This window comes from Passer montanus, unplaced genomic scaffold (genome assembly GCF_014805655.1).
Source record: "Passer montanus isolate IOZ18808 unplaced genomic scaffold, ASM1480565v1 scaffold23, whole genome shotgun sequence".
NCBI classification, from domain to species: Eukaryota; Metazoa; Chordata; class Aves; order Passeriformes; family Passeridae; genus Passer; species Passer montanus.
Genome location: NW_024366926.1, coordinates 10385391 through 10412011, shown reverse-complemented (window position 1 = coordinate 10412011; position 26621 = coordinate 10385391). Strand labels below are relative to the sequence as shown.

General features: G+C 43.6%; 1 protein-coding gene across 10 annotated transcripts in view; it reads left to right on the top strand.

Moving 5' to 3' along the window:
- Positions 1 to 15896, top strand: part of SLC20A2 (solute carrier family 20 member 2) — a 57095-nt gene extending 41199 nt beyond the window's left edge. For 7 of the 10 annotated variants that reach the window (XM_039710327.1, XM_039710322.1, XM_039710321.1 and 4 more), the window contains 3 exons: positions 7683 to 7868; positions 8576 to 8660; positions 14223 to 15896. In XM_039710327.1, coding sequence (XP_039566261.1) covers positions 7683 to 7868; positions 8576 to 8660; positions 14223 to 14387 — 436 coding nt within the window. In that variant the 3' untranslated portion in view covers positions 14388 to 15896. Of the gene's footprint in view, positions 1 to 7682; positions 7869 to 8575; positions 8661 to 9140; positions 9226 to 14222 lie in introns of all 10 variants that reach the window. The other 3 variants (XR_005627569.1, XM_039710328.1, XM_039710330.1) reach the window with 3 other exon arrangements.
- Positions 15897 to 26621: the final 10725 nt, after the last annotated feature.

Genomic DNA, 26621 nt, shown 5'->3' with positions numbered 1-26621 from the left:
TGCTGGAGCCCTTCCAGGGCTGGGACCAGCTGAGCCAGGCTGAGAGCCTTGTGACACCACCATGCACATGGACTGAATGAAATCTAAAGAATTTAAAATCCCAAATAAATGTGTTGGGACAGAACCGCTGAAAAAAATGCTGTTGTTGAAGTTAATTAGCGGCGCCAAGTGAGCAGGTCCCACTGGCTCAGCAGCCGAGCACAAAGGAGTGCGTCAGGTCAGTGCAAGGGCAATGGCAGAATAAAAAGGGCAGGATGGAAAAAAGACCTGGGCCAGGAGCGTGACACAAGAAGAACTGCCAGCTTCTAAATGCTTGTTCAGAGCCAGCTTTCCAGAGAGGCCGGGAGGCTGGGCTTTGTTGGCCAGCAGGGATTATATGCACCTATGGTTGAGTTGGACTGAGCTTATATTTCTGTAGATATAGGCTGATTCAGCAGGAATTGTCATCTGGAGCTTCCGTGCTGCAGCCTCAGCAGTCTACCTGTGTAACAGCAAAATAGCAGAGCAGTTGCTGAAGCTGTAGGGTTTGTGCTGTGTTTTAAAGTCTGGAAGCATGTCTGAATTAACTAGTTCTCAAAAACAAAGGCAGATGGGCAGGCTGTTTTGGACACGGCTAGAAAGGATTGCTAACCCCAAAAAGCTAATATGAAACTTAAAAACTGTAGGTCATTGCAAGGTAAATGATGGACCTGTTTTGGAGCATGAGGTATACAGTACAGACAGAACCATGATGCAGCTCAGAAAAACTTGATTGATCAGAAGTGCCCCATATAGTTTGGAGAGTGTTTTGGTGGGCAGAAGAACATAAGGAGATCTCTCTTGTTTCTTTGTTCAGGATTTACCCAGACACCTGGAAGAGTTAAATCAGTATTTTGCCCTCACTGCAGAACTAATACTTAACTAACTCATGGGGTAGGTTAGACCCCAGTTTCTTCTGAAATGATGCCTTTAGCATCATAATGAAATCAGCCGTCTTTGCTGTAGGAGGTGATGTTTGTAACCATCAGGGCTCCCTGTTCAGCAGGGATGCTGGCTGGGGCAGCTATGTGTTAAAAGGAACAGGGAGTCTGTTTTCTCTGGTGCTCAGCACAGCAGTGGCTGTGGCTGCTCTGCTACTGGGCTGGGAATGAGAAAGCTATGAGCAAAGAGTGTGTTTGCCCCACAGACCTATCCTAGCAAGTGGGGAGATGCTTTTGATGATTGCTCAAGCAGTCTCTGGAGCTTATTATTCCTTGAATTCTTGCAATCAAAGCAGGATGACCCACAGAGAGAAATGCTGTAGATCAGTGTGAGTTTTGCTGATTAAAATATGCTGTTTATGCTGTGAGGAAAGCCTGAGCCTCCTACTCCTACACACCTGTCCATGCATGTGTTCAGTCATTTCTCACACAGATTCCTTCTCCTATATATGAACAGCCTCTTCTGTCCCTTACTACCCTCCTTCTCTGCCTCAGGCCATCACTCCTGCTGTCACAGGAGAATCTGGGGTGTCAGAATGACCTGTGTGCCTTGGCTGGTGTGAGCAGGCAGCTACCTGTGCCCATGGACTCAGGCCATGCAGGAAGGTTGATTTAGTGCCCTGATGCTGGCAGGAGGCGTGATGCTGCAGCTGAGCAGGGTGACCAGGGACCCTGCCACCTCCCGTGTGTGCCTGTGCATGCAGGGTGACCAGGGACCAGGTGACCAGGTGCCACCTGAGCAGGGTGACCAGGGACCCTGCCACCTCCCGTGTGTGCCTGTGCATGCCAAGGGACAGGCAGTGCTGAGGTTTGGCTGGTAGATGCTGTAGGGAGGAGAAACCTGCCTGCAGTCATTTCACAGGATCTCAGTTTTCCTGAGTTCCTGCTGCATAAACTGTTGGAGTGTGTGTCTGCTCTAATTGGATTTCCTGTGGAGGACTTCAGGACTCCCCTTGCGTATTCATGCTTGGATATTAGGAAAAAGGGGTCATTGGAGTTAAGAGTCTGCAGGTAACGTCATATAGATTTATGGCACAAGTTTGAGAAAGAATGCCTCTCATTATCCAAACAATTTCAGAACTATAGTAAAAATAGTTGATTTTAAAAAAATATTTCTGTACATTCTTTCAGTGGTTTTAGGGAAGCTGACGGCTACTAGATAGAGAATTCATTTTTAAGCAAAACAGTTTGAGAAACTAGGAGATCTGTGCTTGCCCAAAATACATGGAGAAGAGCTTTCTCCTCTCACCTTCATACAGATTTCACTGTAGTTTTAGGTCAGAGTGCACAAACAGGAGTAGGATTTATCTTTTCCCCCTCTTCTTAAAGTAAAGGCAAGGGGATTAAAGGAGGGAAGGGCCAGAACTTTGCCAGTATCTCACTGCACACAGAGAGCTTAGTGAGATTCAGCCTCTTGGCTAAATAAGGAGTCTAAAGGAGCTATAGTAAGGCTGGATTACAAAACAGGTATTTCTTATTTCCTCCCTGAGACCTGCAGTCAAGGTCTCTTAGAATATTTAGGAAGCTAATCTGTCTGTTATATTTAGTGAGGGAAGCCTGATTTCTGATTTCTTCCCTTTTTAATAATAGGCCATCCTGTAAGTCCAGCCTGTGCCCCGAGTAGATGTGAATCTTCATTTCTGTCCTTAATTGTGCACATACAGGACATTTTTGCACTGCCAGGCAGGCAAGTCAGAGAAGAGCAGCAAGAAACGGGGTCTCCAGTGGGCACGGGAATCCCTCCCCATCCCTCTGGGAGCAGGGCTCGTGGCTGGGCTTGCCAGGGAACAAGCTGATGCTGGTGGGCACGGACCCAACCCTCCAGGATCCAGGGCAGTGGAGTTTCAGGGCCAGTGTTTGCAGGACACAGAGATGAGCTGCAGGAATAAAAGCATGTCCACCCTGACTCATTAACACACCCAAAGCTTGCACTTCACAGGGCACAGCTCTGACATACTTTTTTGTGCTATAGTAGATGCACTATTTCAAGGCTATCCAGTTATTTGAAGTAGGATAAAACTCTCCTGATAATCTGATATCCTTGGAGATTAGAGCATGTTTTTTTCCTGTTGCTACGTACAGGCGTATCTTTCTTTCACTCTTGCTCAGCTGGGTGATGTCTCAAGGCATAACTGCAGCCTATTTAGAAATATCATCCCACTGATTTTCCCAGTGGAAGGTTTGTTTGTGAAATCCTGGTTTGGGAAATAGTCAAATGGCTGGATATTTTGTAATTATACTTGTAATATTGGACATATTACAGATTACATTATAATACAGATTTCTCAGATGGCTGTTTTCCTTGTCATTCAGCTTTAGTTTGTGATAATGTATGTTTCAAGTTTCTTTCACTCAACTAGAAAAAGTGGCTAAAAAGTAATTTCCTTTTTCAGGTGCCACAGAATCTAAGCATGGTCATCAAGGAGTCTATACATTATCCACAAAGCATATTCAGAGTGTAGTTTTCAAGTACAGTTAGATTTTCTTTTTGAGCAGCTCACTACTCCCCTGAAACAGCAGCAAGGAAATAGCAATGCTGCTGCTTCATAACATGTTACGACAAGTTTGATGGGGTTTGGCCACAGAGCATTCAGCTGATGGCTAAGTGACTGGGAAAAGGCCCCTTGTTTTTTTACTAAAAAAAGTGTTAGTCCTTGTTCCTCCAGAGAAGGTCTTAAACTTGTGACCCAAAGGTACCTAAAAATTTCTGCTTGCATGTGTGTGTGTGTGTGTGCGTATGGGAAACTGTCACTTCTAAGCCTGTCTCGTGATAGCTGGATGTGGGGTGGTTATTTTTGTTGGTAATACTATCTGTCTCACAGGGGAGAGGAGAAGCCAGCTCTATTTATAGTTCAGATTCTCTGTCAAATGCTATCTTTCACAACAGTTTTATAAATGCTGTGTGACAGATTCTAAACTGGCACAAGCAAGCAGAACAAGAGAATTGTGCCAATTCATGTTAGACGAGAGCACCAGCAAAACCATCACGAGGATCAGGCAGCCCTTCAGTGAGCCACCATGGAACACATCTGCCAGTGCAAGTGCTGCTGTGGGTGGCATTAAATCCTGCACTGCCCTTCCAGGGAAGGCAAACCCTGGAGGGGCAGTGCCCCAGCTGCAAAGCCCTGTGCCCTGCGAGTGATCGGGCTGGGGGAGCCCAGCAGAGGTGGGGGAAAGTGGAGAATACACTTTGCAGCAGGCAGACTCAGGAGATGGGCTTCTTATGCCATAACATTTTATAAACTCATCCTAAAATTAACTCCTATTGGTCACTCCCTAGTGCTCAGTGGGAAAGTGTGTATTAGGCATGCAGAATTAAAGTAATACCATAACGGGAGCAGCTTGTTTTCCATTTTAAACCCAATAATAATAAATAATACAGAAAATTCTTTAAAGCACTTCAGTTTCATAGGAACCTGAGGGCAGTTTGACATATAGATGGATGTGGATGGGGGTTCAGAGCCCCTGTCTGACCATCTCAGGCCTTTTTATTCTCTAAACTACCATGAATAAGATGTGGAGCTCCAGCACAAAGGAGAGTTAGTTAAGGTAAGTGGAAACCTGTGTGGGAGAGTAAGAGAAAATAAATTATTGAAAATAGACTTGTGAAATGAGTCTTAGCCAAATGCATGGAAGATTTGAGGTCAGCTCTCCTGCTAGTCATGTATTGAATCAAATGAGCTAAAGCCAGTGGGAAATACTGTGAAAGCCACATCCCAGTCTAGCCAGTATCCTTGTGGTTCATCTGGTTAGTCACTCAGCTGTAGGAGACATCTGTTAAGCAAACTGTCTTATCTAACAATGCCTTCTTTGTTGTTGGGGGTTTTTAATGTGTTGTTTCTCTGTTTTCTTCTCTTACTCTCCTGTTGGGAGTGGCTTTTTGTCTTCTACCTCTGTGCAGAACCAAGATCATATTCTTTGCAGTTCCTGAGTCAGACCCATTTGCTGCAAGCTTTTCGCAGTCTCTTGGTGGGACAGGCCTAGCAGCTTCTTCTAGAGCTGTTTTCCATTGGCATAGGGAGCATTGATACCACAAAACCCTTGGACTGCACCTCCTGAACAAGTCTAGAAGCTGAAGGAGCCCCTTGGAGAGCTGTTATGGTGCTAGATTCAAGCCACTGTTGTTGCTGTTTGTAGCCACTTGCAGATATTCAGGCTGGGAGATGCCACTGTCCCTAAGAGCTGAACATTTAAGTCACATTGATTGTGATGTACTGGGAGAAGAAAAATGTCCCTCTGGTATAGATAACCAGTGATGCAGACACCTACAAAGGAACATGAAGTTAGTTTTTATCTTTTTACCTTTCCAAGCCTATTATCAGCAAATCCAGTTTGGCTTGCTTTTCTTATACAGGAGGTATCAGAAATGCTGCCTCTGTGGGCAGCAGTGTTATCTCTTCTGATCTATTGGACAGAATCAGCCACTCAGATTCTCTGAGGCTGAGCATAAGTCAGCAGTTTTGCCTTGTCTTCCCCTGCCAGAAATAAGAACCTTTTCCTCAAGGATTAAGCTTTGTTGATTCACAGAGGTGTAGCATTTGCAAATAATTAAAACTGTGTTTTGATATGGAAGAGCATAGTTTGCTGCTGCAGTTTTGGAAGCCTTTTCTGCCTTTTCATTTATGTTGGGACTGAGAAATACATATGCATAATGTCTTCAGAACAGTCAGGAATCAGTGCCTGCTCTCACTCCAAATGTAGCTGTTATTTTCAACGGGGAAGGTTTTTTCCATGTCATGCAGCACTACAGAAAGGGATGATCAGTTTTGCCTTTATTCACCTGATCAGTGTATTATTTGCCTTTATCCATCCTTCAGCGTCCATCAGTTTATTCATGTACCTTCGTACATTGAATTACCTTTATTTTCCTGTGTCCAAGAAGGCATTTAAATGTGCAAGTAATTTAATCCACACCTGAAAACACTGGAAAAGCAGTTTCAGGTTGATTTCAAAATATTACAAATGCCTCAGTCAATAATCTCTTCTTCCATGGAAGTAAAATAATTCTTGCATTTATGCCCTAAGGATTTTCACATACAGTCCTTTCAGAATGGAACAAATTGAATGCTTACTTGGGCACAGTATCAGACCAAAATTTTAAAGTGTTTTAGCTAGTGGAAATCACTCTTTTTTAGAGTCTTTACTTCTTCATTGTACTACCATTGTCTTCCAACCTGCTGGATTTTATTATTCATGTTAGCTCACTAATTTATTTTCAGGGTCTTTCTCAAAATCTGTAAGAATTAGTAATTCTCTTTTATAGCAAAGAGCATTTTTAACTATTTTCATATCCCTCGCAACTTGAATGTTGCTGTGTGTGTTTATGAGGGAAAAGCTTTTCCTTATTACTTTGCTTCAGGATGACTTCTCAGGGTACAGAGCCCAGTTTCTCAAGGGTCAGATGCAGGCAGGATGGTCCCGTGCTGCTGAGGTGTGCCAGCTTTGTGCTGCTGGTGACCCTTGTCTTGGCAATCGCCACTCGGCCCCTGGCACCTCATATCTGGTAAAGACAGGATTCAAGGAAATTATTAACTGGCATATACAGTGGCCTGGTTTGCACAACATTTGACATTAAAACTGGCCCTTACTCCATCTGTGTGCTTTGGAGTGGAGCCAGGAACTAAATTTAGCAGGTCCTGGCTCCAGGGTGAGCATGGCTGTCGGTCCTGCCTGCGGTGCTCACTGTGACCTGCTTTCCTATTGGTTTACAAAGAGAGGAGCTTCCCTGACAGTTTTCACATTTTTGGAATGACATAGGTCAGTTTTGTTCTGCTCTTCTGCTGATTATTTAGACATAAATATAGCACTGCTTCACTAATTATGCTTTCTGTGTGGTGAATAAATACTGCTCAGCAAGACAAGCAGCTACTTGGTTTAGTAGAAGAGCTGAAAACAAAAGGGATGTTGACATTCTTATCTGCTTTTTAGTATTTAAACCTTCAAAGTAATTGGATACCGGCTTTCAAGTTTTTCTTCTAGCTAGAAGTTTCTGTCTTAGAAACTTGATGCTTTTTTAGAATAAACAGAGCCAGAAGTCTGACTCCAGACACCAGTATCAGATGACCTGCATTAAGAGTGGGGACCTCAGTGTTGCTGACTGCCAATGTTTTTCCAGATAGTAGCAGCAAAAAGGGCTTATGACAGCTCTGTGTCACCAAAGCTCCTCTCTGATCAGTCCAACTCACTCTACAACACCTTTGAAGATAACTAAGTCACCTTCCCAGCTGCACTCAGATCATATCCTGAATGGTACAGGCTGTCAAACTAGATAATATTTCTATATTCTTGTCTGTGATGGTAATTTTGTTCATTATTTTTCCCTCTTGACAAAAAGAACTAATTTGATACTTGAATTTTAAAGATACAGCTCCTGAATTGGTAAATTTTGAGATAGTTTCAGTGCGGTACTGAAAATACTGATTTTTGTCACAGAACAGGCATAACAAGGTACTACTGACTCTGGCATTTCAGGGAACTGTAAAAGAGAAATTCCTTTCAGGCCCTCCTCTCGTTATCAGCGAAGTAGTGACAACTGAAAAAGCAACACAATAAGAGTCACCTGCTGCACCCTTTTGAAGTGAGAAAGGTAGGGTCTGACTGTAGGGTCAAGTCAGAGTAGTGCTGCGCCCATGATGAAGAAAAATTGTGCAGAAAGTAACAGACTTCTTTCAAAGCAAGTGTCTGCGTTTTTGTGACTGAGGTGACACATTTCTGTTTCTCCAGCAATGCCATCGGTCCCCTCGTCGCACTCTGGCTTATCTACGAGCAAGGTGCTGTAATGCAGGAAGCATCAACTCCCATCTGGCTGCTGTTCTATGGAGGTGTTGGGATCTGTGTGGGCCTCTGGGTCTGGGGAAGAAGAGTTATCCAGACTATGGGTAAAGACCTCACTCCAATCACGCCATCAAGGTAGGTCCACAGGTGTCATTGTGGTTGTGTGAACTTTGTGTGTGAGCCAGTCTGAGAAATTGCTGTTCCAGTATTTTGTTTGTAATGCAGTTTGCTGGATTTGCTGTGCTTTGATTTTAATGATAACCTGGCTTTGACTTCTCCGTCTTTCTAAAAAAAAAAAAAGAAAGAAGCGGAAAAGGAGAAAAAGCATGAGAAAAAGAGAGAAAGGAAAAAGGATAACCCTGTAATACTGGATGTGTTTAAGGCATAGAGGTCTGCATGAACAGACAGCAGAGTCTTCTGCTGATGACCTAATTAGCGTGGTAGAAGGTACATTTGAAAATGGCAAGATTACAGTGGCTTTCCCAGTGTGCTTGAGACCGTTAAACCCATATGTATTCATTACAGTAATTTTTGTCTTTAATGCATACTCGACCTCTGCTGGTGCATAACTGAATTACTAATTAGGCACGATTCACCAGAGCATAGAGTAGCGAAGGTCTCTGACGCAATGAGCCGCGCAGACGGGGTACTGCAGATGACTAGCCCGTGCTGTTCCCATTGTTCAGCCCTTTCTTGTTCTCTTAACTTACTCACATGACCAAAAATCGGTTGGAGATAAAACAGTCAAAAGAAGAAACGGGTAAGACTTTGGCACGCTGCATGGTATCAGTCCGAGCTGATGCAAAGAGTGATTGTGAAGTGTTTTCTTATGCTTCCCGCAGTGGATTCACTATTGAGTTGGCTTCGGCGTTCACAGTTGTGGTAGCTTCCAATGTTGGACTTCCTGTCAGTACTACACACTGCAAGGTATGCCTTTGCCCAGCGACTGCAGTCAAGGCAGTCTGGACTATTCATCTTAAAATTGTGCTGCTCGAGCCAGGGATAATGGCACGGTGAGGGGAAAGCAGCTGCTGACAGAGGATGGTTAGGTAGGGGTGCATCAGCACATCTCAGTAATCAGACTTCCAGAAAATGCGTTGGAGTTGTCACATTAAAGTCACTGGAACTGGCCACAGCATGAACTCTGTAGCTGCTGGTGAAGAAAAATAGCACTTACAAAACCTGACCTCAATTTTAAAGCAAATGATTGCAAGGAAGAGCCTGGTTTCCTCTGACGGTGCCATTTGAACCTGGTCGGGTACCATTTCTCCCTTGTTCAGAGGCTGCGCACCATTCATCATTTATACTTGACTTTCTTGATAAGTGCATGGCATGGGATTTCCTGCATATAACTCTTTTACTACAGGTTTTCCATCTGTCTTTTTTTTTTTTTTTATTTCTTCACAGTGGATTTTGCATTGAAGTAATGTGTGCGCTAACGGTACTTGTAGCCTCAAATGTGGGTATTCCAATAAGCTCCACCCATTGCAAGGTATTGGAGTTTGCAGTGATACTATCAGTAAATCACATCACTAGGACAAACCATAACAAAATCTGGGAGATACCGACTGTTGCAGATTGCCTTCACTGCCTGCAGATCGTGACCGCAAAATAACAGGGCTCACTTTTAAAGGCAGTACAGCCAAGCAAAGTCAGCATTATAACTAATTGCACAAAAGTCTGGACTGTCTTTCACCCCCCTACATGGTTGTATTGAACTAATATAGACATATTAAAATAACATAGATTCATAGTCTGTGTGAACCCAGTTACGTGTATTTTAAACCACCTGTATGAAAAACACTGCTACATCATTAAGCTAATATTTTAATGTCTCTCTTCTTTTAAACCAACTTGTCCTCACTTTTGTGCATTGTAATACAAAATCCGGCCCTTGCAATTAGTCCTTTGAACAAGGTACTTTGATTTTTTGTTTGGTTTTTTTTTTTATTTTTTATAGAAAGAGCACTTTGTAGTATAGATATAGGCTGGGTAATGAGCACAATTTAATTGTGTCATGAAGACATTTATGTAGCTTGTAGACATGAGGGAGCATGTGGACATTTACACTTCTGGAAGAACATAATGGGAATTTGGAATTTTGTTCCCTGGGAAATTCTCAGGACAAATATCCTGTCTTTTTTCCTTTGTTTCTCCATGGACTCTCAAGCTCCTGAACATGCAGAGCTGTTTGTTTCTTTCACCCTCTGGCAGGATCTGGGGAAGCCCCTCCAAAATCATAGACCCCAGAATGGCAGTCCCTCTGTGTCATTGCACACCACCAAGACCAAGTCCTAAAAAAAGACAGTCCTTGTAGGATTCACTGCTGCACCCTGGGGAGCTGTGAGCCCCTGCCTGGGGCTGGGACAGGCAGGTTTCTGGGGATAACTGCTCCGTGGCATGGCAGGCAGGCTGGCAAGAAGCCTGGCAGCCTTGCCTGTGACATTGACCTGCTTTCCAGTAAAACAGTCAGTGAAATCCACACATCCTGCAAAATGGTCAAAGTTGGTTCAATTGGTCTTTTTCTAGTGCAAACCATTTCTTCAGAAAGCCTTCCTCTATTGCAAAATCATTTATTTCTTCTACCCTGGTGCTCTTTGAGAAGCAGCCAAGACTGAGCTGCTCTGAAAGGCCGTTCAGATTTCCTGGCATTGACAGAACTCTGGTTCCTCTGAATCAAGCAGGGAGGGGAAAAATAATAACAATGTTATCCACTTCTAAAAATGCTAGCCTGAAACCACCTCCCTTTAGGCTGACTGGTATATCAAATGCATGATGAAGAATTTGCCAGGGAGAATAATACAGCTTTGATTACCCCAGTTGCGTGCCTGAAACACTTCTAGCCAACTGTTGTAAAAGAGAAAACATACTTTGGTCTCCAAACAAATAGACTGAATTTAAAAAGAAAATGTCTTGGAAGCCAGAAGCTAATGAGAGGGGTATTCATTCACTCAATGCAGCTAAAAGCTTGGTCTTTTCTAACTGCAGAGCAAAATAGTTCTTCTTTAAAAATACTTCCATAAAAGCAGCTAATGTGGTTAGTCTGTGTCTGCTCCCTGTAGCTTGCTGTATCTCATTAGATGGATCATTCTTAATGGGAAGATCCACTTTGAAATAGGATTAGACTGTTCCAGGGATGTCATGTTATTATAACTGACTCTGTTTCAGCAAAATGAGATCCTGAGTTGAAAGATCCTAAGTGAGCAGCACAAGATAAAGCAAACACTTGTAACTGATGTATTCTTGTACCCCTTGCTTTCTTTGAGGGCCAGGGAAGGAATAAAAGAATTGTTAAATATCATTTGATCCATGTGAAAATGCCTGGCTGAAAGTGCTGTCAGCCACTGAATCAAAAATGCCTTCTTAAAAATCAGCAGAAAAATTATTTATCCTTAGAAATCCAAAAGAAAACGGGTTTGAGGTGAGCCTAATCTTGAGCCTCCAGCATCAGGGATTGGCATTCTTTTCCTCAATATTTGCTCCACTGCAAAAGAGCATTTGCTTGAGTGGAAGCCCTACTGTCAGTCAACTGAATGTATATCAGCTGGATAAACTGATGGCAAAGAAGGAGCAGCATGAAACAGATGAGGTGGAGGGAAACCTTTTTGAGGTGAAATAGTAGACTGTAATGAAAAATGGAGACCAAGTATGAAGCTCTGAGCAGCAGTTTTGAGATCTTGTAGCAGATGTGGTTGCAAACTGGAGGTTGGGAGCAGGAATAAAAGCATTTAGCTTCTGGGGAAGGTTCATCAAGCCCTCTCAGATCAGGATCTGCCTTTGGTCCTAAACCAGAGCCTTTGGTCTGAATGAGCTGGTCACTGCCCCATGTGCCTGTCCCACATCTATGGCCAAGCAGCTTTTTCACTCTCAGTGCCTGCTGAGAGCCTGAACTGCACCTTCATCTTTGCTACAGGTCCAAGAGGAGAGGAAAGACCCTTGAAAGCCTCCAAGTCAAGAGGGCTTGGAGTAAAGACCTTATCTTTTGAGCCTCCAAAGGAATCTGTGGGTCTGAATGCAGTAGCCACACTGTGGCTGCACCAGTTCAACCTCCCCTGGGATTTAGCACTGAAAAGCCAGGGTAGTGTGAATGCATACCTTCCCTTTCTGCTGCCCAGGTGGGCAAATGATCATATTGAGTCTTAGTGTGCCTGTTTGTTATCAGATTGGAGATTTAGAAATAAGCATTTCTTAGTTGTAACAGAGTGTGTTCATGTACTGATAAAATTAGAGTGCAGCAGTTAAATGGTTTTCCTCTGCAAAAGTGACTTTGCTGAGGTCATTCTGTCAGCTCCATTTTGCCATTATGATTTTGCGGTTTTGAAAAATATTCTCTGTTGCTATGATTGAATTATTATGTTCTGTGTGTTCTTGTTATACAGCATTGCACAGGAACAAGAGAGCCAAAAGCATTTCTGTAATGCTTTAAGCAGAGCATACTGAAGGCAAACTGCACTGGTTTCAAACCAATCTCGAAGTAGATGCCATCTGAAATTCTACAGAAGGTGTAGTGTGCCTACACCCAAGGATTAGCTACTCTCTTAACCTCTAGTCCATCAAAAATCACTATTAATAAACTAAACTTTAATAATGTTTAAAACAGATTGCCAATGCCATCATTGCTGATACCATTTAAATTTCAGGAAGGACTCGGAGATTAGTGTATGTAGACTCAGTAAGTGCACTTGCCCAGTAACACACACCAAATGAGCCTAACATCTGAGCTGCTGAAAACCCAAATGCTGTTTCCTCAGGTTAATGCTTTGATGTAGTCACAAGTGTGGGGTTCCTCTTCACCTATATACACCTCCTAAATACACTCACTCCTCCTAATTGCAGAACAGCATATTGTTCACTCCAGGAGTATTCAGATGAAATATTATCTAATAGATTTCCATAATGGGTCAAACTTCCAACAGAGACCTTATTGGTCATAGAATATCAAGTTTAGTTTTCCCCTGTTCTGTCACAGGCACCCTAGGGTTACAGGGTCATCCACAAGTAACTCTTCTCCAAAAAGAAATGTTCAGCAGTAGTTAGAAGCTAAACAGGTGTTAGCAAAATATGCAGATTTGATATCCCCATGCTACCTTTCCCTGATTCTCTGTACTCCTGGCATGTATAATTTTCCTGGCTCTGTACAAGGGGAGCAACCCATCTTTTGATCTATAGGCAGGGACTGATACTCCCATTAAAAAAATAAGCAGGGAGGCAGGGATGGCACTTCAGGGAGCACATGCCCAGCTGTGTCTTGGAGTTTCCTTACCTTCAAAATAGGATATTTCTTCCACATTTCTTGCTGCTTTACTGTGCACTTTGAATAGACTTACACTGTTTTTGCTAACAGCATGGAAAGCACTTCCAGGGCAGAAAGAAAATGTAGTCTTTCTGAAATTTTTGTATCATTTTTCATTGAAAATGTTTTTTCAGTCCAATTTGATTTCTTAAACTGATATGCTGGGTTTATATTTGAGCTTATAAACTGAAAATACCTTTGAAGGAAGAAAAAGTTGCAGCTTTGCCCATAACTTGGTGTGTTTTGTCTACAAAACCACTGACCTACCCAGCTGCCTTGTCTTTGCAGTGCAAAGACACTACCAGCAGTGTCTTTGAAGGATATCTTGGTGCTTTATCCATTCCCCACCATTCTCTTAGTGTCTGGACAGTTAGTGTGCCCCGTAATATAGTCTGGTGCCTTTGTCTGCAAGACAGGATTTGAGTTCTGGATGCTTTGCTTGGCTAGCTGGTCTAGAAGAGGTTGTTTCCCCCACAGGGCTCAGACTGAAGGATTTGATGTACTGGGTCTAAGCCCGCGCTGCCTTTCTGTCCCCTGCCACCATCACTGCCACAGGGTGGGCTCAGCTGCTTTTACCTTGCCACTGCCATCCTTAAGTGTTGGAATATGGATGTGGTGGTTTGAGTCAGAGCTGTGTGCTGGGCTGTGAGCTGCACAGAGAGGCTCAGCAGCTGCTGGGTGAACAGGCAGGGCATCCCAAACCAGCAGCAGGACAGGCAGGTGGGACAGGAACCATACTGGCTGTCCTGGCCTGCCCCATGCAGTGCTCTCCAGAGACTTAAAAACAGCTTTCCTGGTGTTTTCCTGATTTAAACTGCAATCAGGCCAGTGGCATTGGACACTTGCTCTCTCCCCTGAGGACTGAGTCAGGTGGAGGGCTGCCTCAGTTGCACGGAAGGCTCATGTAGGCGTTAGCAGGGCAGAGAAAAACTCACCAACATATTTTATTGCCTTTGGCTGACCCCAAGACCAGTGAAAAATAAGACAACATTGAAAAACAAAGGTTTAAGTACCCTGGAAGTGTCACCCTCCTGCCACCACACCAGAACAGCACCATTGTCATCCTCAGGGGCTTCTTTATCTCAGGACATCACTTGGTATCAGCTGACTGGCATTGGTGTGGCCCTGGGCATGTTACAGGTGCTCAGACCTTCCCCTCACACCTTGTCTCTCTCTCTCTTGCCCACGCTCCCAAGGTTGGCTCCGTGGTGGCCGTCGGCTGGATCCGCTCCAAGAAAGCCGTGGACTGGCGCCTGTTCCGCAACATCTTCCTGGCCTGGTTTGTGACTGTGCCGGTGGCCGGCTTGTTCAGCGCCGGCGTGATGGCGCTGCTGATGTACGGGATCCTGCCTTACATTTGAGGAGCTTCCTCTGCTGGGAAAAGGGGAAATGGCCGAGCTACTACCGATGGGAGAAGCGTTCCCGTGAAAGAAGCAGTCAGAGAGGATCCATCTTCCATACCTAACTTCTTATCTACTGTACATAACAATGTGTCATATTGGTGACATGGTGATGTGGTGCCATTTCTTATATATTAAAGAAATATATATGCATATAGTAGGTAACAATACCTAAGTTATATCATCAGTGGGGTGAAAATAATTGCCTAGAACTTAATATTTAGTAAAATTTGTACATAGTGTATCATTTTGGTGGCTATTTTTTAATCTTTTGAAGAAGAGTATGGATTAGGAAATGTTTCTTGTCCATTTGATATAAGAAGAAGCGAGGTACAGGACTGCGTAATACATGACTTTTTTAAAGCTATTAAGATACTGGAACAAAATAAAATGTGCAGAAGTGCTTTTCATAAAATAACTTTGTTCATATCATATTGATTTTCGTGTATCATAGCGTGATGGTTATGGCTGTGTAAATACTTATGAACAGTAACTTTTAAATGGTGCATTTCCCTTATATATTTTGGATACGAAAGTTTAGGAAGTACCAAAGAAGCAGGGGAATAGCTTGCCGATATTATGTTGTTGTCTCCACGTGTGTTGTGTTTCCCCACCTCTGATTCAACGTTGTTTCACCAAGCTCCGGCCAGTGAGGCTGGGATAGTACTGTTCATGTCTTAATGTAACTTTAAAAAGAAAAAGCGCACACAAAAAATTAGTTCTCGTACTTAGTAGGCAGCCCATGGCTCTCCACATTAGCTGATAGTAGACTGACTTCATTTTGTGGGTTGATACTTGAGTATCTCACTGCTCACCTTCTCCCTCTCCCCTTCAAGTCGGAGCTCCCGGTTGCCCTGCTCTCGATTCCTGCGGGAGGATGGACTGACAGCCTGCCTCCCTCCCTCTCTGCATCCAGCCACAAGCACACACTCTCAGGTCCAGGAGCGGGGCCGCGAGCGCACGGCACCCCCCGTGCAGAAGCGAAGGGCAGCAGCGGGCAGGAGAGGGCTCAGCCCTGGATTTGTGCTTGGAGGTAATGGGCACCCATGGGAGTGCTGATCCACGCAGGGGAGTGCTGAGCAGCTGCTGCCTCCCCTCTGGCGTGCTCCATGCCAGCCACAGCCAGGCAGCCTCCTGCTGTGCTGCCTACAGCAAGGAGGGGATGGGAGCCTGGCCCTGTGTGGATGGAGGTTGAATGGTAACCAGCATTAGGGATGAGATTTTTTTCACAGCAGCTCAGGGGAAAATGGCCAGCTACATCCCCTGCATGCCTTTGGAAAGCACAGTTGAGTGAAGGTTACTGATTTCTGCGTGGGAGGCAAAGGGCAAGGGGTGCCCAGAGGAGGTTGGGAATCTATTACTGTTTAAATGCTGCTAAAATTTTGATAAAATGTACTTGGTACTCCATTGTGATTTTTCCATTGGTCATTCATACCAAATTTATAATAAAAATATAAACAGCCCCTGTAACTGCCTCTTGCGTTTTTGGAGTGTTACTCAGCCGTAATGGGAAGGCTCCCCAGGCAGTTAAAGCCTACTCCTTGGCATCTGCCGCCCTTTGTCCTTTGTCTGCTGTGGTCAGTGGGATCAAACCATGCTCTGTGTGGTGCTGACAAAACCTCCCTTTTCTTCCTGCTGTCCTGGCAGCCCCAGTGCCCAGCCTTGCTCTGCCCAGCCTTGGCTCACAGGCGTCTCTCAGTCGAGGTTTGGGAGCTCGTGGGCGGCTTCAGACACATTCCCCGGGCACTCGCTGCCTCCAAGTGCCTCCCTCACTCTGGCTCTCTTTCTGGGGCTCTGGAAGCATCCCTATTGCCATGGCACCGTGGTGCTCACTTTCCAACCCCTCTGAAACCCCTGAGCTGTGGTATAAATAGTGCTGGCAAATGGGTGGGACTGTTGGGCAGCAGCTGAATGACCAGAGCAGTCAGTAAATGCACAGTGACAATTTGGGACCTGTGGAAAAGGGTGGAAGGGCTCACCTTATCTTAGCACTTGCATAAAGAAATGCCTGCCCAGTGGCCCAGCAGCTTCCCACCTTGTTTTATCTACAGAGACAAACCAGAGTTCTCTCACTGCAGCTGCAGCCCTGCCAGACACAGGCAGCATGCAGAGGGCTGTGCCAGCTCTGGGGGTATGTGATAATCCCCCAGCACACACAGCTGGGTGTCTGTCAACACACACATATATAAATAAAACTGCTGTGAGGGAAATGGCTGGCAAGGAAGCATCTCCAAAATATTCCTACCCCAGCTACAATAACCTTCACTGTGAAGGGAGATGGAAAATCCAAAGTGACACACCACAGAGGTGTCCTTTGACACCCAGAAAAATAGAATCTGCTCAACTGGTGAAACAGGGTGCAAATATGGGCACAGTTAAAACACCCTTTGCTCAGGCAGGTTTAGGTTTCTTTTTTTAAAGTTTCAGGACCCTTGGTTTTGTGTTCCTCCTTTTGTGGAGCTTGCTTTAGTGACACTGATGATTGCTTTGATGGAGCATTGACTCCACCTGCTGGTTACCAAAAAGAAGTCTGAACTGGAGTAAGATTTTTATTGCCAATATGTAGTTTTGTGAGCCTCCTTTTTCTAAGCAGTGAAGCAGAGCAGAAATTAATTATACATGACAAAAATGTGGACTGTGCTCTTTCCAGGTGAAAATTGTAAATACAAATATTTAGTTATTTGTAATTTAGTTATTACAAATAACTAAATATAAATAACTAAATCTTACACACTCAGTTTAATTTCCAATATCTTAGGTTCTAGGAGAAAAAGGTATTACTGTTGCACTGAATGAAATTACATATTCATACTGATTGATACAAGAAGACTTTTCTTCTACTTGTCTTGCAAAAGTAACCAGTCACTTGCGTTCTTAAAACTAGGCTTTTTTTTTTAGCATCACTGAACTTCTGCAGTGGTGCTATTTTAGCACTGTATTGATGAGCAAACTCTTTATCCAGTGGTAGCATTGCTCTGAAAGATTTTATAAGCATATCACACCACTTATTCAACTAATTGCAGTTTTCAAAGGGCTACAATTTTTCCAAAGTGAAACAGTATTTTTAACTTGTAGAAATATGCTGTGCTGTTACCAGCTTTCAGGTGCAGAGTTTTTTTTTTTTTGTGTGAGAAGGTGAATGTGAATAACAAAAGCTTGTTTCTTTCCTTAACTGCAACCAGCTTCAAAACAAAGTCAGAGCCTGGAAACCAAGCACAAACAATGTCTGAGTTTCGTGACTTCTTGCATCTGCCCCAGCTGACAATAAACATCCAACTTCAGGAAGATGACTTCTCATCTGATAAGCCCTAAATTCAAGGATGTGACATGTGCTACTGCGGTGCAAATATTTACTGTAGATCATTATTCATTGCTGTGCTTCAGGAAGAGAACAAGGAGTGGCAGGTGTCCAGCTGATGGCCAGTCCTCTCCATCAGCCCCTGATGGACCTTCCCACATGATGGCACAGTGCGTGCCACTGCCTTTGCTGGGAGCAGCTCATGCAGCTCACAGAATTCAAGCTGCTGCTGAAGAGCTTGTTTCTGGTCTCTCATTGTAAGGACAGCTGGGGTTCTCTGCCTCTGAAAGCTGACTTCATTCACTAACTAGGGATATTCCACCAGTCCACATCCTCCCCTGGCACAAAGGGAGAAGATGCTTGTACCTGCAGATCAAGTTGCCAGTGTCAGGGAAAGGCAAGGAGGGTGTAGTACAATATTCTTATGTGAAATGGAAGATGGCTCTGAGTGTAAAGCACTAAAGCATTTTTGGATGATACTAAAACTGCTTTCTGACTGTGAGAGGATTTATCATCTTTTTTTTGCTGGAGGGGAAAAATATAGGAAGGTTAATCTGAAAATGTTACCTTGCTATCTTGATGTACTTTGTAATGGATGATCTTCTCTTGATCTTGCAAGACAATGTTGAGAATCCTTTTAATTCCTTTGAAAAACAGGCACACCTGTGCACACAGGCACGCCCAAAGTTTCTGGTCTGAATAATTTTCTGTATGCCTGATTTTTCCACTCATTCTTGCTTCTCATGGAATCCTGGTGATCTCTGTAATGGAAATTGCATGTGACATGTCTTTCACACTCATGGGCTTATCAAGGTAAAACTGACAATTTCTCTCTTCTCAGTCTCTGACTTTGCATGACAACCTGCAGTAAGTCTTGGCTGCTTTCTGACAGATGACTGCTTCTGTTTCCCGTGAGAACAGAGATGCTTTGTTGCACTGATAAAGTGCCTGTCAGTGCTGGGGTCAAGTGCTGCTCAAAATACACCAAAACCAATGTGGAACTGGCACAAGAAATTGTGAAAAGGAGAAAGAGAACTTGAGGCTAGACCCAAGCACCATGAAGAGCTTGGTCACTTCATGGGGACAATGTCACAAATTCAGTTCTGTGGACAAGCTTTCGATGGTAGACAAAGGTGAATGCACCTGGATTTTTTAGGTCACAGCCATGTGCTGCTTTTGCTGCTTTCCAAAGCTTTAGATATTTTTTTTCTAAGCACTTAGAACAATTTGGATACAGAAATTTGTGACCCGAATCTTTGAGACAGCAGTTCAAGAGCTACATCATGTAAAGGTCAGCTAAAAACCTTTTCATATATTTGGGTTAAAGTTTCTAAGCACTGCAGAAAGACGTTAAAAGGCTTTATCAACTTGCAGGCTGTTCTCTTCCATAAAACACTGTCGTTCCTATCCCACATAATGTTCGTCAAGGCAGTTTCCCTTCCTGTATGAAGGCTGGAGTAAATGCTTTTAGATATCCAGAAGAAAATCTCCTGGATTCACATTATTCATATGTGTTATGGCAAAAACTTCTTACTTGTTTGCTTCATCCTTTCATTTCAGATAGTTTACATCAAATAAAGATATTTCCTTTGTTACTGAAAATTACTTCAGATCCCCTTTGCACAGGAATGTACAGAGACAAAACTTTCTAATTTGGAAGAACCAGTAACAAATATGAGGAGCTTGCAGATGGTGTTGATAAAAAGCACTAGCACCAGGATAAACAGAAAGAATAGGAATAAATGAGGTGGGAAGGGCATACTAACAATACCAAAATAGCCTTCAGAGATCAAGAGGTTGTGGCCGAGACAAATAATGGCAGAAACACAAGCTGCTGCTACAAAACCAGAAGAGGAACATTGCTACAGAGATGCTAATGGCCTTCCTCAAAATTCATCAGCTTAAAGGGCCCTCTGTTAGAGTAGATTCAGCTGGCAATCTGTTGGCTTTAATTTCGTGCCAACATTAGCTCTAGGGCAGAGGTGGCCACTGACTTTTCAGATGGGGGGCATACAGAGATAGTCACAGAGCAAACTGAGCAGTCTTGCTCCTGCCCTCATTATCCTCCAAGCCACCAGGGTGCTTGCTCTTATTCTGCTCAGCCAGTTTCAGAAGCAGTACTCAAGGACTGAATTTCCACTTAATTTAATTGAGAAAATGGCTGTAGGGCTTTTCTGCTATCATTGTTTAGCAGCAATTTTTCCTGAAGCTGTAATTATCACAGGCAATGCAATTCAGTGGGTAATGGAGGAAGTCAGGACAGGAAATGCTTCTGTCCTACCCACAACACTTCTTTGAGAGGCTCTCACTCGGAGATGTTGAAGTTCAGATACAGCTTGTTTACATCTTCCATTAAGGTTCTGCATATAAAGAGCTAATAAATATTTTAGTACATTTTTCACAAAGTCATAAAATCCATCAGACCAGCAAGTTGTTCTACCTGGTCTGTAACCATCTGCAGCATTTGCTGATGTATTGATAACCCTCCAGTGGTACCTGGCAAATGTGATAATTTAGATGGCCTTTAAGGGCCCTTCCAACCTAAAATATTCCATGATAACACTTCTCACTCTTATACGGCCCCCTGGAGTTTGTTTCTTTGATATGGAGTTGGGTCATAATAATATTACTTGGAGGACAGAAAGTAATTTACATTTACAGTTTAGTAATAAATGTGATTGACAAATCTGCTACAAACCTTCTCACAGAGAAAATAGAGGGCAAGGAAAACTTCTCATCCTTGGGAACCAAGTCTCAGTAAGGCAATGACAAATTTCTTATCAAATCAACTGAAAAAACCCTCCCTAATTATCCAGGTACAATATGGGATAAAAAATGCAAAATACAGGGCTTTTGTTGTATAATTGTTTTGTATTATTTTGCATGCCCTGCTTAATTTTACACTTTATTTAGTATTGACTCCAGTGCTGGATGATTAAATCAATTAAACAGGTATGTTCATGATGCAGAAGAAACAAAGTGGAACAACTTTGGGCAGGATGTGCTGGTTGGCTTGTGCTGCCTTCAGCCTGCAGTGTGCTGATGCAAGTGTGCCATCAGGTGGTACAGAAAGAAAGAACCTGACAAAGAACTGGGCGTCCAGCTCAAGCCTATCAAATAGAGGAGACCAAGTGTCCCCTAAAATGCCACCTTTTTGTCCATCAAAAATGAGTGACAACTATTGATGTGCCGCCATAACACTAAGTGGGAAAGAGCTCTAAAAGTGGGCTGGGCTTACTGGGGCTGTAGCTGCAGGGACAAATGTCTGTGGATTCAGCAGGCTTTGAGGCTCTTAGGCTTGTATAAAAGTTTAACCTTTTTAAAGACTTTAATTACCATGGAGAGAGGTGTGTGTCCCACCTGACAGAACCAAGCAGCTCCCTAATCAGCCTTCTGAGGAGCAGCAGCACCTGTTCCTGCAGATGATCCTGATTTAAATGCAACTCAATTCAAGCCAGAAGGGAAACTGCAGCTGTCACTGGGACATGCTGGTAGTGCATGGTTGGTGGAAACCTGTACACATCCATGGGGACACCAGGAGATCCTTCATCCTCGCCCTTGCATCGCTTCCAGCCATGTCAGAGCAGGTGAATTTGGCTCAGAAATGTCAGACTGGGGTCAGGGATGTAAAAGGACACAGCCAGGTTGTGCTGGTTGGTCTGGAGTTTGCTGCTGGTGGAGTTGTGTCAAATAAGGGCCATCAAAGCTGAAGGCAGTGTTGGAAGAGGAAATCCCAATGGCAGAGCAGCAGCAGAATGGACACTGCCTGTCTCTCTTCACTGCCTTAAAAATGATTAAGTTGGCTTAGATGAGGTTTTAATTGAATTTAGCTTTTCCTTTCATCTGTCCTCAGGCAACTAGTAAGGCTTTTCAAAACTGGCTAGGTTTAGGGCTTACAAACAGTAAGTCATGCTTTTTGAGGGGGCTTGAAAAACAAAAGTCCTGTGTTTCACAAATTTGAAACCAGATTCATCTGGGGCAGTTTGAGGTTTTGAAAACTGATATCAAGTACTATGTTTTACTTCTTGAAAAACTGTCCTGAAGTTCTGCATTGTTGGGGCTTGGAAACTGGCTTGTTTGGGCAGTTTTAAATTAGTAAATTGGAGACCAAGTTCTGCACTGTTGAGCTTGGAAGCAGACACCAAGTCATGTGTTTTTTGGGGACTTGGAACGAGACTCCTTTGGCCAACTTGGAGGCCAAAAAATTGAGGTTAATCCTGTGATTTGAGAAATGGGGATGAACTGGTGCAGCTTTGGGGATTGAAAGGAGGTTCATTTGGTCAAATCTGGGGCTTGGAACACAGGAGACCAAGTCCTGTGTTACTGTGCTCAGAAGCACAGACAGATCCCAGTGCTGGGATAGAGCTGCTGAGAGCCTGCTGAGCACAACCTCAAACTGCCAACATCATGGGATGTAGTGATTGTGGGATCAAGAGCTGTTGTGAGTGCTGGTAGTGCCAAGCTTTTGGGTTGGATCCCTGTGTGCGCCACTCACTAAAGGGTTGGACTTCATGATCCTTGTGGGCCCTTCAACCTTGGAATATTCTGTGATTCTGCTTTGGGGTCTGGAACCAGGAGCGTGCTGCTGCTCCCAGGCTGGCAGCAGAGTCCTGCCCCTGCGTGTTTGGGCTCAGCCAAATCCCTGGCTGATCCTGGGGAGGTTTGGGGGCAAAGGCAGCTCCCAAGTCTCCACACAGCCCAGTGCCAGAGCTGTTCCCATGGCTGGAGGAGTGGGGGGCTCCGGGCAGGCCTAAGCAGATGTGAATCCTGGCAGCTGCTGCCTTCCCCAAGGCTTTTGTCACCATCATCATCATCATCATGGTCCCCCTGCCCTGGACCATGTGCTGCTGCACTGGGGAGAGGAAACCATGTGGGAGGAGGGAGCCTGGTGGTAGGAGGGGTAACTGGCCAAAAATATCCCAGAAGGGTATTAAACTAGAGCAGTTGGGTGAGGAGATCAGCTGGACAATTTCCTGGAATGTGGTGCTTCAGGGACTCCCATACACAGCTCTCATTCCCTGCTGGTGTTCAGGTGGTAGTGGTGAATCCCTGTGTGTGTGCCATCCTCTCCTGCAGCATCAGGGTACCACACACACAGGTCACTGCGCAACAGAGCCCTGCCAGAAAGTGTATTTCATTTAAAAAAACCCTGCCCTTATGGAATTTGGGCTGAAACAAATATCTTGTTCTTTATGCCTGGGACTTTTATGAACTATTTAAAATGAGGTAAAGATTTTTCAATGGAACAGGAATTACTCGTGTTTACACCTTTTCCAGTTAGTAAATAGCAAACTCTAAGAATTAAGTGTTCTCTTAGAAATGGCTTGGCAACATGTTTCATTTCAAGATAGCCATAGAAATGCAAATTTGAGCATGTGTTTGATTTTTTGTCCTGCCTGATTCACTTTGAAGACAAAAAGAAAGCCTGCCAGCCATACTCAGTCGTCTTTTGTAGCATTCGCTGGGGGGCAGCAGTGATGGCAGATGTGATTAACGAAGACGATGTCAATTAGTTTCACCTTTATATAAACAAATGGTCCACTTAGGTTAAGCCCTCAAGCTCCTGGAAAGCTTTCTGTGCTATTTCCATCGCAGCACCTGAGATGGTCACACAGCTCAGCGCACGGTGCTGCAGCCACAGTAGTGATGACTTCTAACAACACACTGCTGTGTTTCAACAGGCAGTGAACATCACTTGTTTCTTCAGCCGGTTGTGGCTGACTTTGTTTTACTTCATGTCATACCTGCCAGCACCATTTCTTCATTTATCTCAGTTACATCCCACAGGCTGATATTTGAGGGTGTGTAGCTTTACCTAACAGTGCATCTTGGTTTTTTGAGCAAGAACTGTATCTTTGAATGAGGCTCCCATGTGAAAGATAATGACTTATCCATTAGTGCACTCGAACATTAATACAATTTCTAGGTGTTCCCACTGCACAACCTCAAACTGCCAACATCATGGGATGTAGTGATTGTGGGATCAAGAGCTGTTGTGAGCACTTTCCTGCAGAGATCCTGGCATTCTGCTGGCAGCTGCCCAGGTAGGGAGAGTTCAGGCTGTGCATGTTCAGCAGCTGAGTGGGAATTTTCTAGTGGGATTGTTGGGGAAAATACACACCAGTCGAAAAACATATTTTCTTACTGGAACTGAGACCAATAATTTGTTACTGAGCTGAGTTCAGACTGGTCACTGACCTTTTCCCGCATTCTGAAATGACTGCCTGAAGTGTGGGCCTCCAACAGAAGTGGGAGAGGGAAACCAGCGTGGGGAGAGACTGGACCTCTGCAGGGCCATGCTCAGTTCGTCTCAGCTCCCAAATACAATGACTCTGTACCTCCCCAAGAAAATCACTGTTTTCAGCCCTTTTTTCATTTCTTACAACAGGATTTTGCAGCATTAGATGCATACAAGTTTGCAGGTACTGGAAATGGAAAACAAATAATACCATATGCTGCCTTTGTGGTAGTAAACTCTGCCCCATAGGACATCCCTGATCCTGTGTTGGCATCTGATAATGTATCAGATAAGTTACTGGGATATAAATTTCTTAAATGCCATTTTTTTACTTTGTTTTCTTCAGAAGGTATCTACATGCTTTTAAAGAGAACATACATGTTTTAACCACACCTACCAACAGGCTTGGAGTTCAGGTCTGCACTACTGTGGTATGTTTTCCAGGGAACTTTGCACTTTGAAGAGCACATTGTAGTAATGGAAAACTATTGTATGCAGGTTGAAGCAGCATAAACTTGTGGTCTTGCAATGTCATCCCACATTAGCATAGCTTTGATGTTCCCTTAAATGATGTTCCCTTTTATTTATGCCCTTCTTCTTTTCACCTTTACAAAACGGGAGAAAGTCACCTTCAACAGAGGAAAGGAGAAATTAATCCAAGTTATATGAAAAATTTAACCAGAGTTGTAATCTTTAGGCTACCTCTTTTTTAAAGCTCATTTCAGCTCCATATTTCCCTAAGCCTGTATTTTTTGGCTCACTGGATGAAGAAGTACCTTAAGCAATGCCACTGTGGCACTTGCTCTGTGGATCAGGGCTTTACTGGCTGCGTTTGAGTCACCTTGTCCAGCTGCAGAAGCCGTGCAGTAATCCCAGAGGTGATGGCACTTGTGGTTTTCCGGCTGCCTTGGTTAGCCCACAGTTCTGACCCCCCCTGAAAAGGCTTCCCTGTGCCATGGCTCCTGTGTGGAAAGGCAGGAAGCGCTGTAGCTGTTGAGCAATTTCTGTGACACTGGAAAGGGAAGTGCTGCTCACATCACTGGCCACGAGATTATCAGCTTTTGTGGTCAGGAGTAATTAAATGTCCAAGCCAGGGTGCCGGGGGGGCACATTGCTACAATGTATGGTTTGTTGAGCAAAGCAAATGCAAGCAAGCAGAATTTGGCAATAACTGAATAATAACTGAAGAATTTTGCAATAACTGAAGAACATAACCTCAGGTAGCTCCTTTCTTTCTTCCTCTGCAACCATCTAACACAGACCATTATCAACTGGGTTGCTCAATAGGAAATAATATCACTTCTGCCTCCAACCTGGAGACATCAGATACTTGGAAACAGAACAGTATGAAGCAAATATAATCTGTTATCTCAGCCATGAATCTTTCAGTTAAACCAGGCACAGTCGGAGCAAAGACAAGGTTAGATCATCTCTGTGACCTACACGGCAACGTGCTCACAATCAAAACAGCAAATGAGCACAAAGGCAATCTCTGCAGAGGACTTGAAAGGGGTCCCTTGCACTGATGTTTCTGGAAGAGGGCAAGTGAAATAGCTCAGCTTTTATTTGTAGCTGCACCAGAGAAATGGAAGAAATTTGCTTCAGAGGCAGAGTCTGGTCTTCTACTCTTGCAGAAAAGCATCCCATAGCAACTCTTTTATCCTAACTCTTTATCCTAAAAGCTCTTTCCAGTTCTTGTTGTCACTGGTGTAAATCTTTCAGTCTTACTCAAATGAAGGTTTTGCCTAATATGTGGACTAAAGTTACTATCAGTTTTTACCTAGCTACCCTGCAGCCACCATTACCCTTTCACTTATGCTTTGCCCCACGGCTTCATTTTACATTTACAAACAAGCCAATTAAGATTTTAATGAAAATGTTTGAAAATTTCTGTACTGCATTATATTAAAAATAAGATTAAAAACATATCAATGCTATGACTTGTTACATGTCTAGTAAAAATATGCCCAAGACATCCTAGGATTAGTTTTTTCTGACAGCCACATCTTATTCTTGGCTCCTGTTCATCCAGTGTGCAACTGAAGCTCCAGCTATCCTCTGTCCCTTTCAAGAGATGATTAGGGTGCCTTTTCATGAATTCAGAGCTATATGATCTTGCACATCATACTATTGTAAATTTACTTCTTTTTTATATAACTCCAGGCCATAATGTTGAGGCGTTTTGCATAATCCCTCCTATTGCATTTGTAAGTCTCTTTCATGCCTAATTCTTGTGCTACCATCAGTACTACAAATATGAACAAGGCAGGTGTACAAGACCTCACTGTGAAGAGTTCTCCTGTAAAACTTATTCCAGTCTGACAGCTTTTCTTCATTTCCCTTGTCTCAGTTGAAGTTTGATTACACTTTTCTTCCTCTATTGTATAAATACCTTATTGATTTAGAGGTTGGCTACGTCTGCTGCATCAGCCCTGGCTCTGAAATCAGTTATCCAATGTATATGGCTCTAAGAAATAAATTCACAGGTTTTTCTTTTTGTGTAGTTTTGTACAGAGAGGTAAGTTTTCTGGTATGGAAATAGGCAGCTTCAAGTAAGCAAATTTAGAAAAGTGCAGCAGTTTCCTGCTAACTCTAAAGAGTCTGGGCTTCAGGTGCTCCATTGAACAATTTCACTGTTCAAAAGGCAAAATAGGAAACC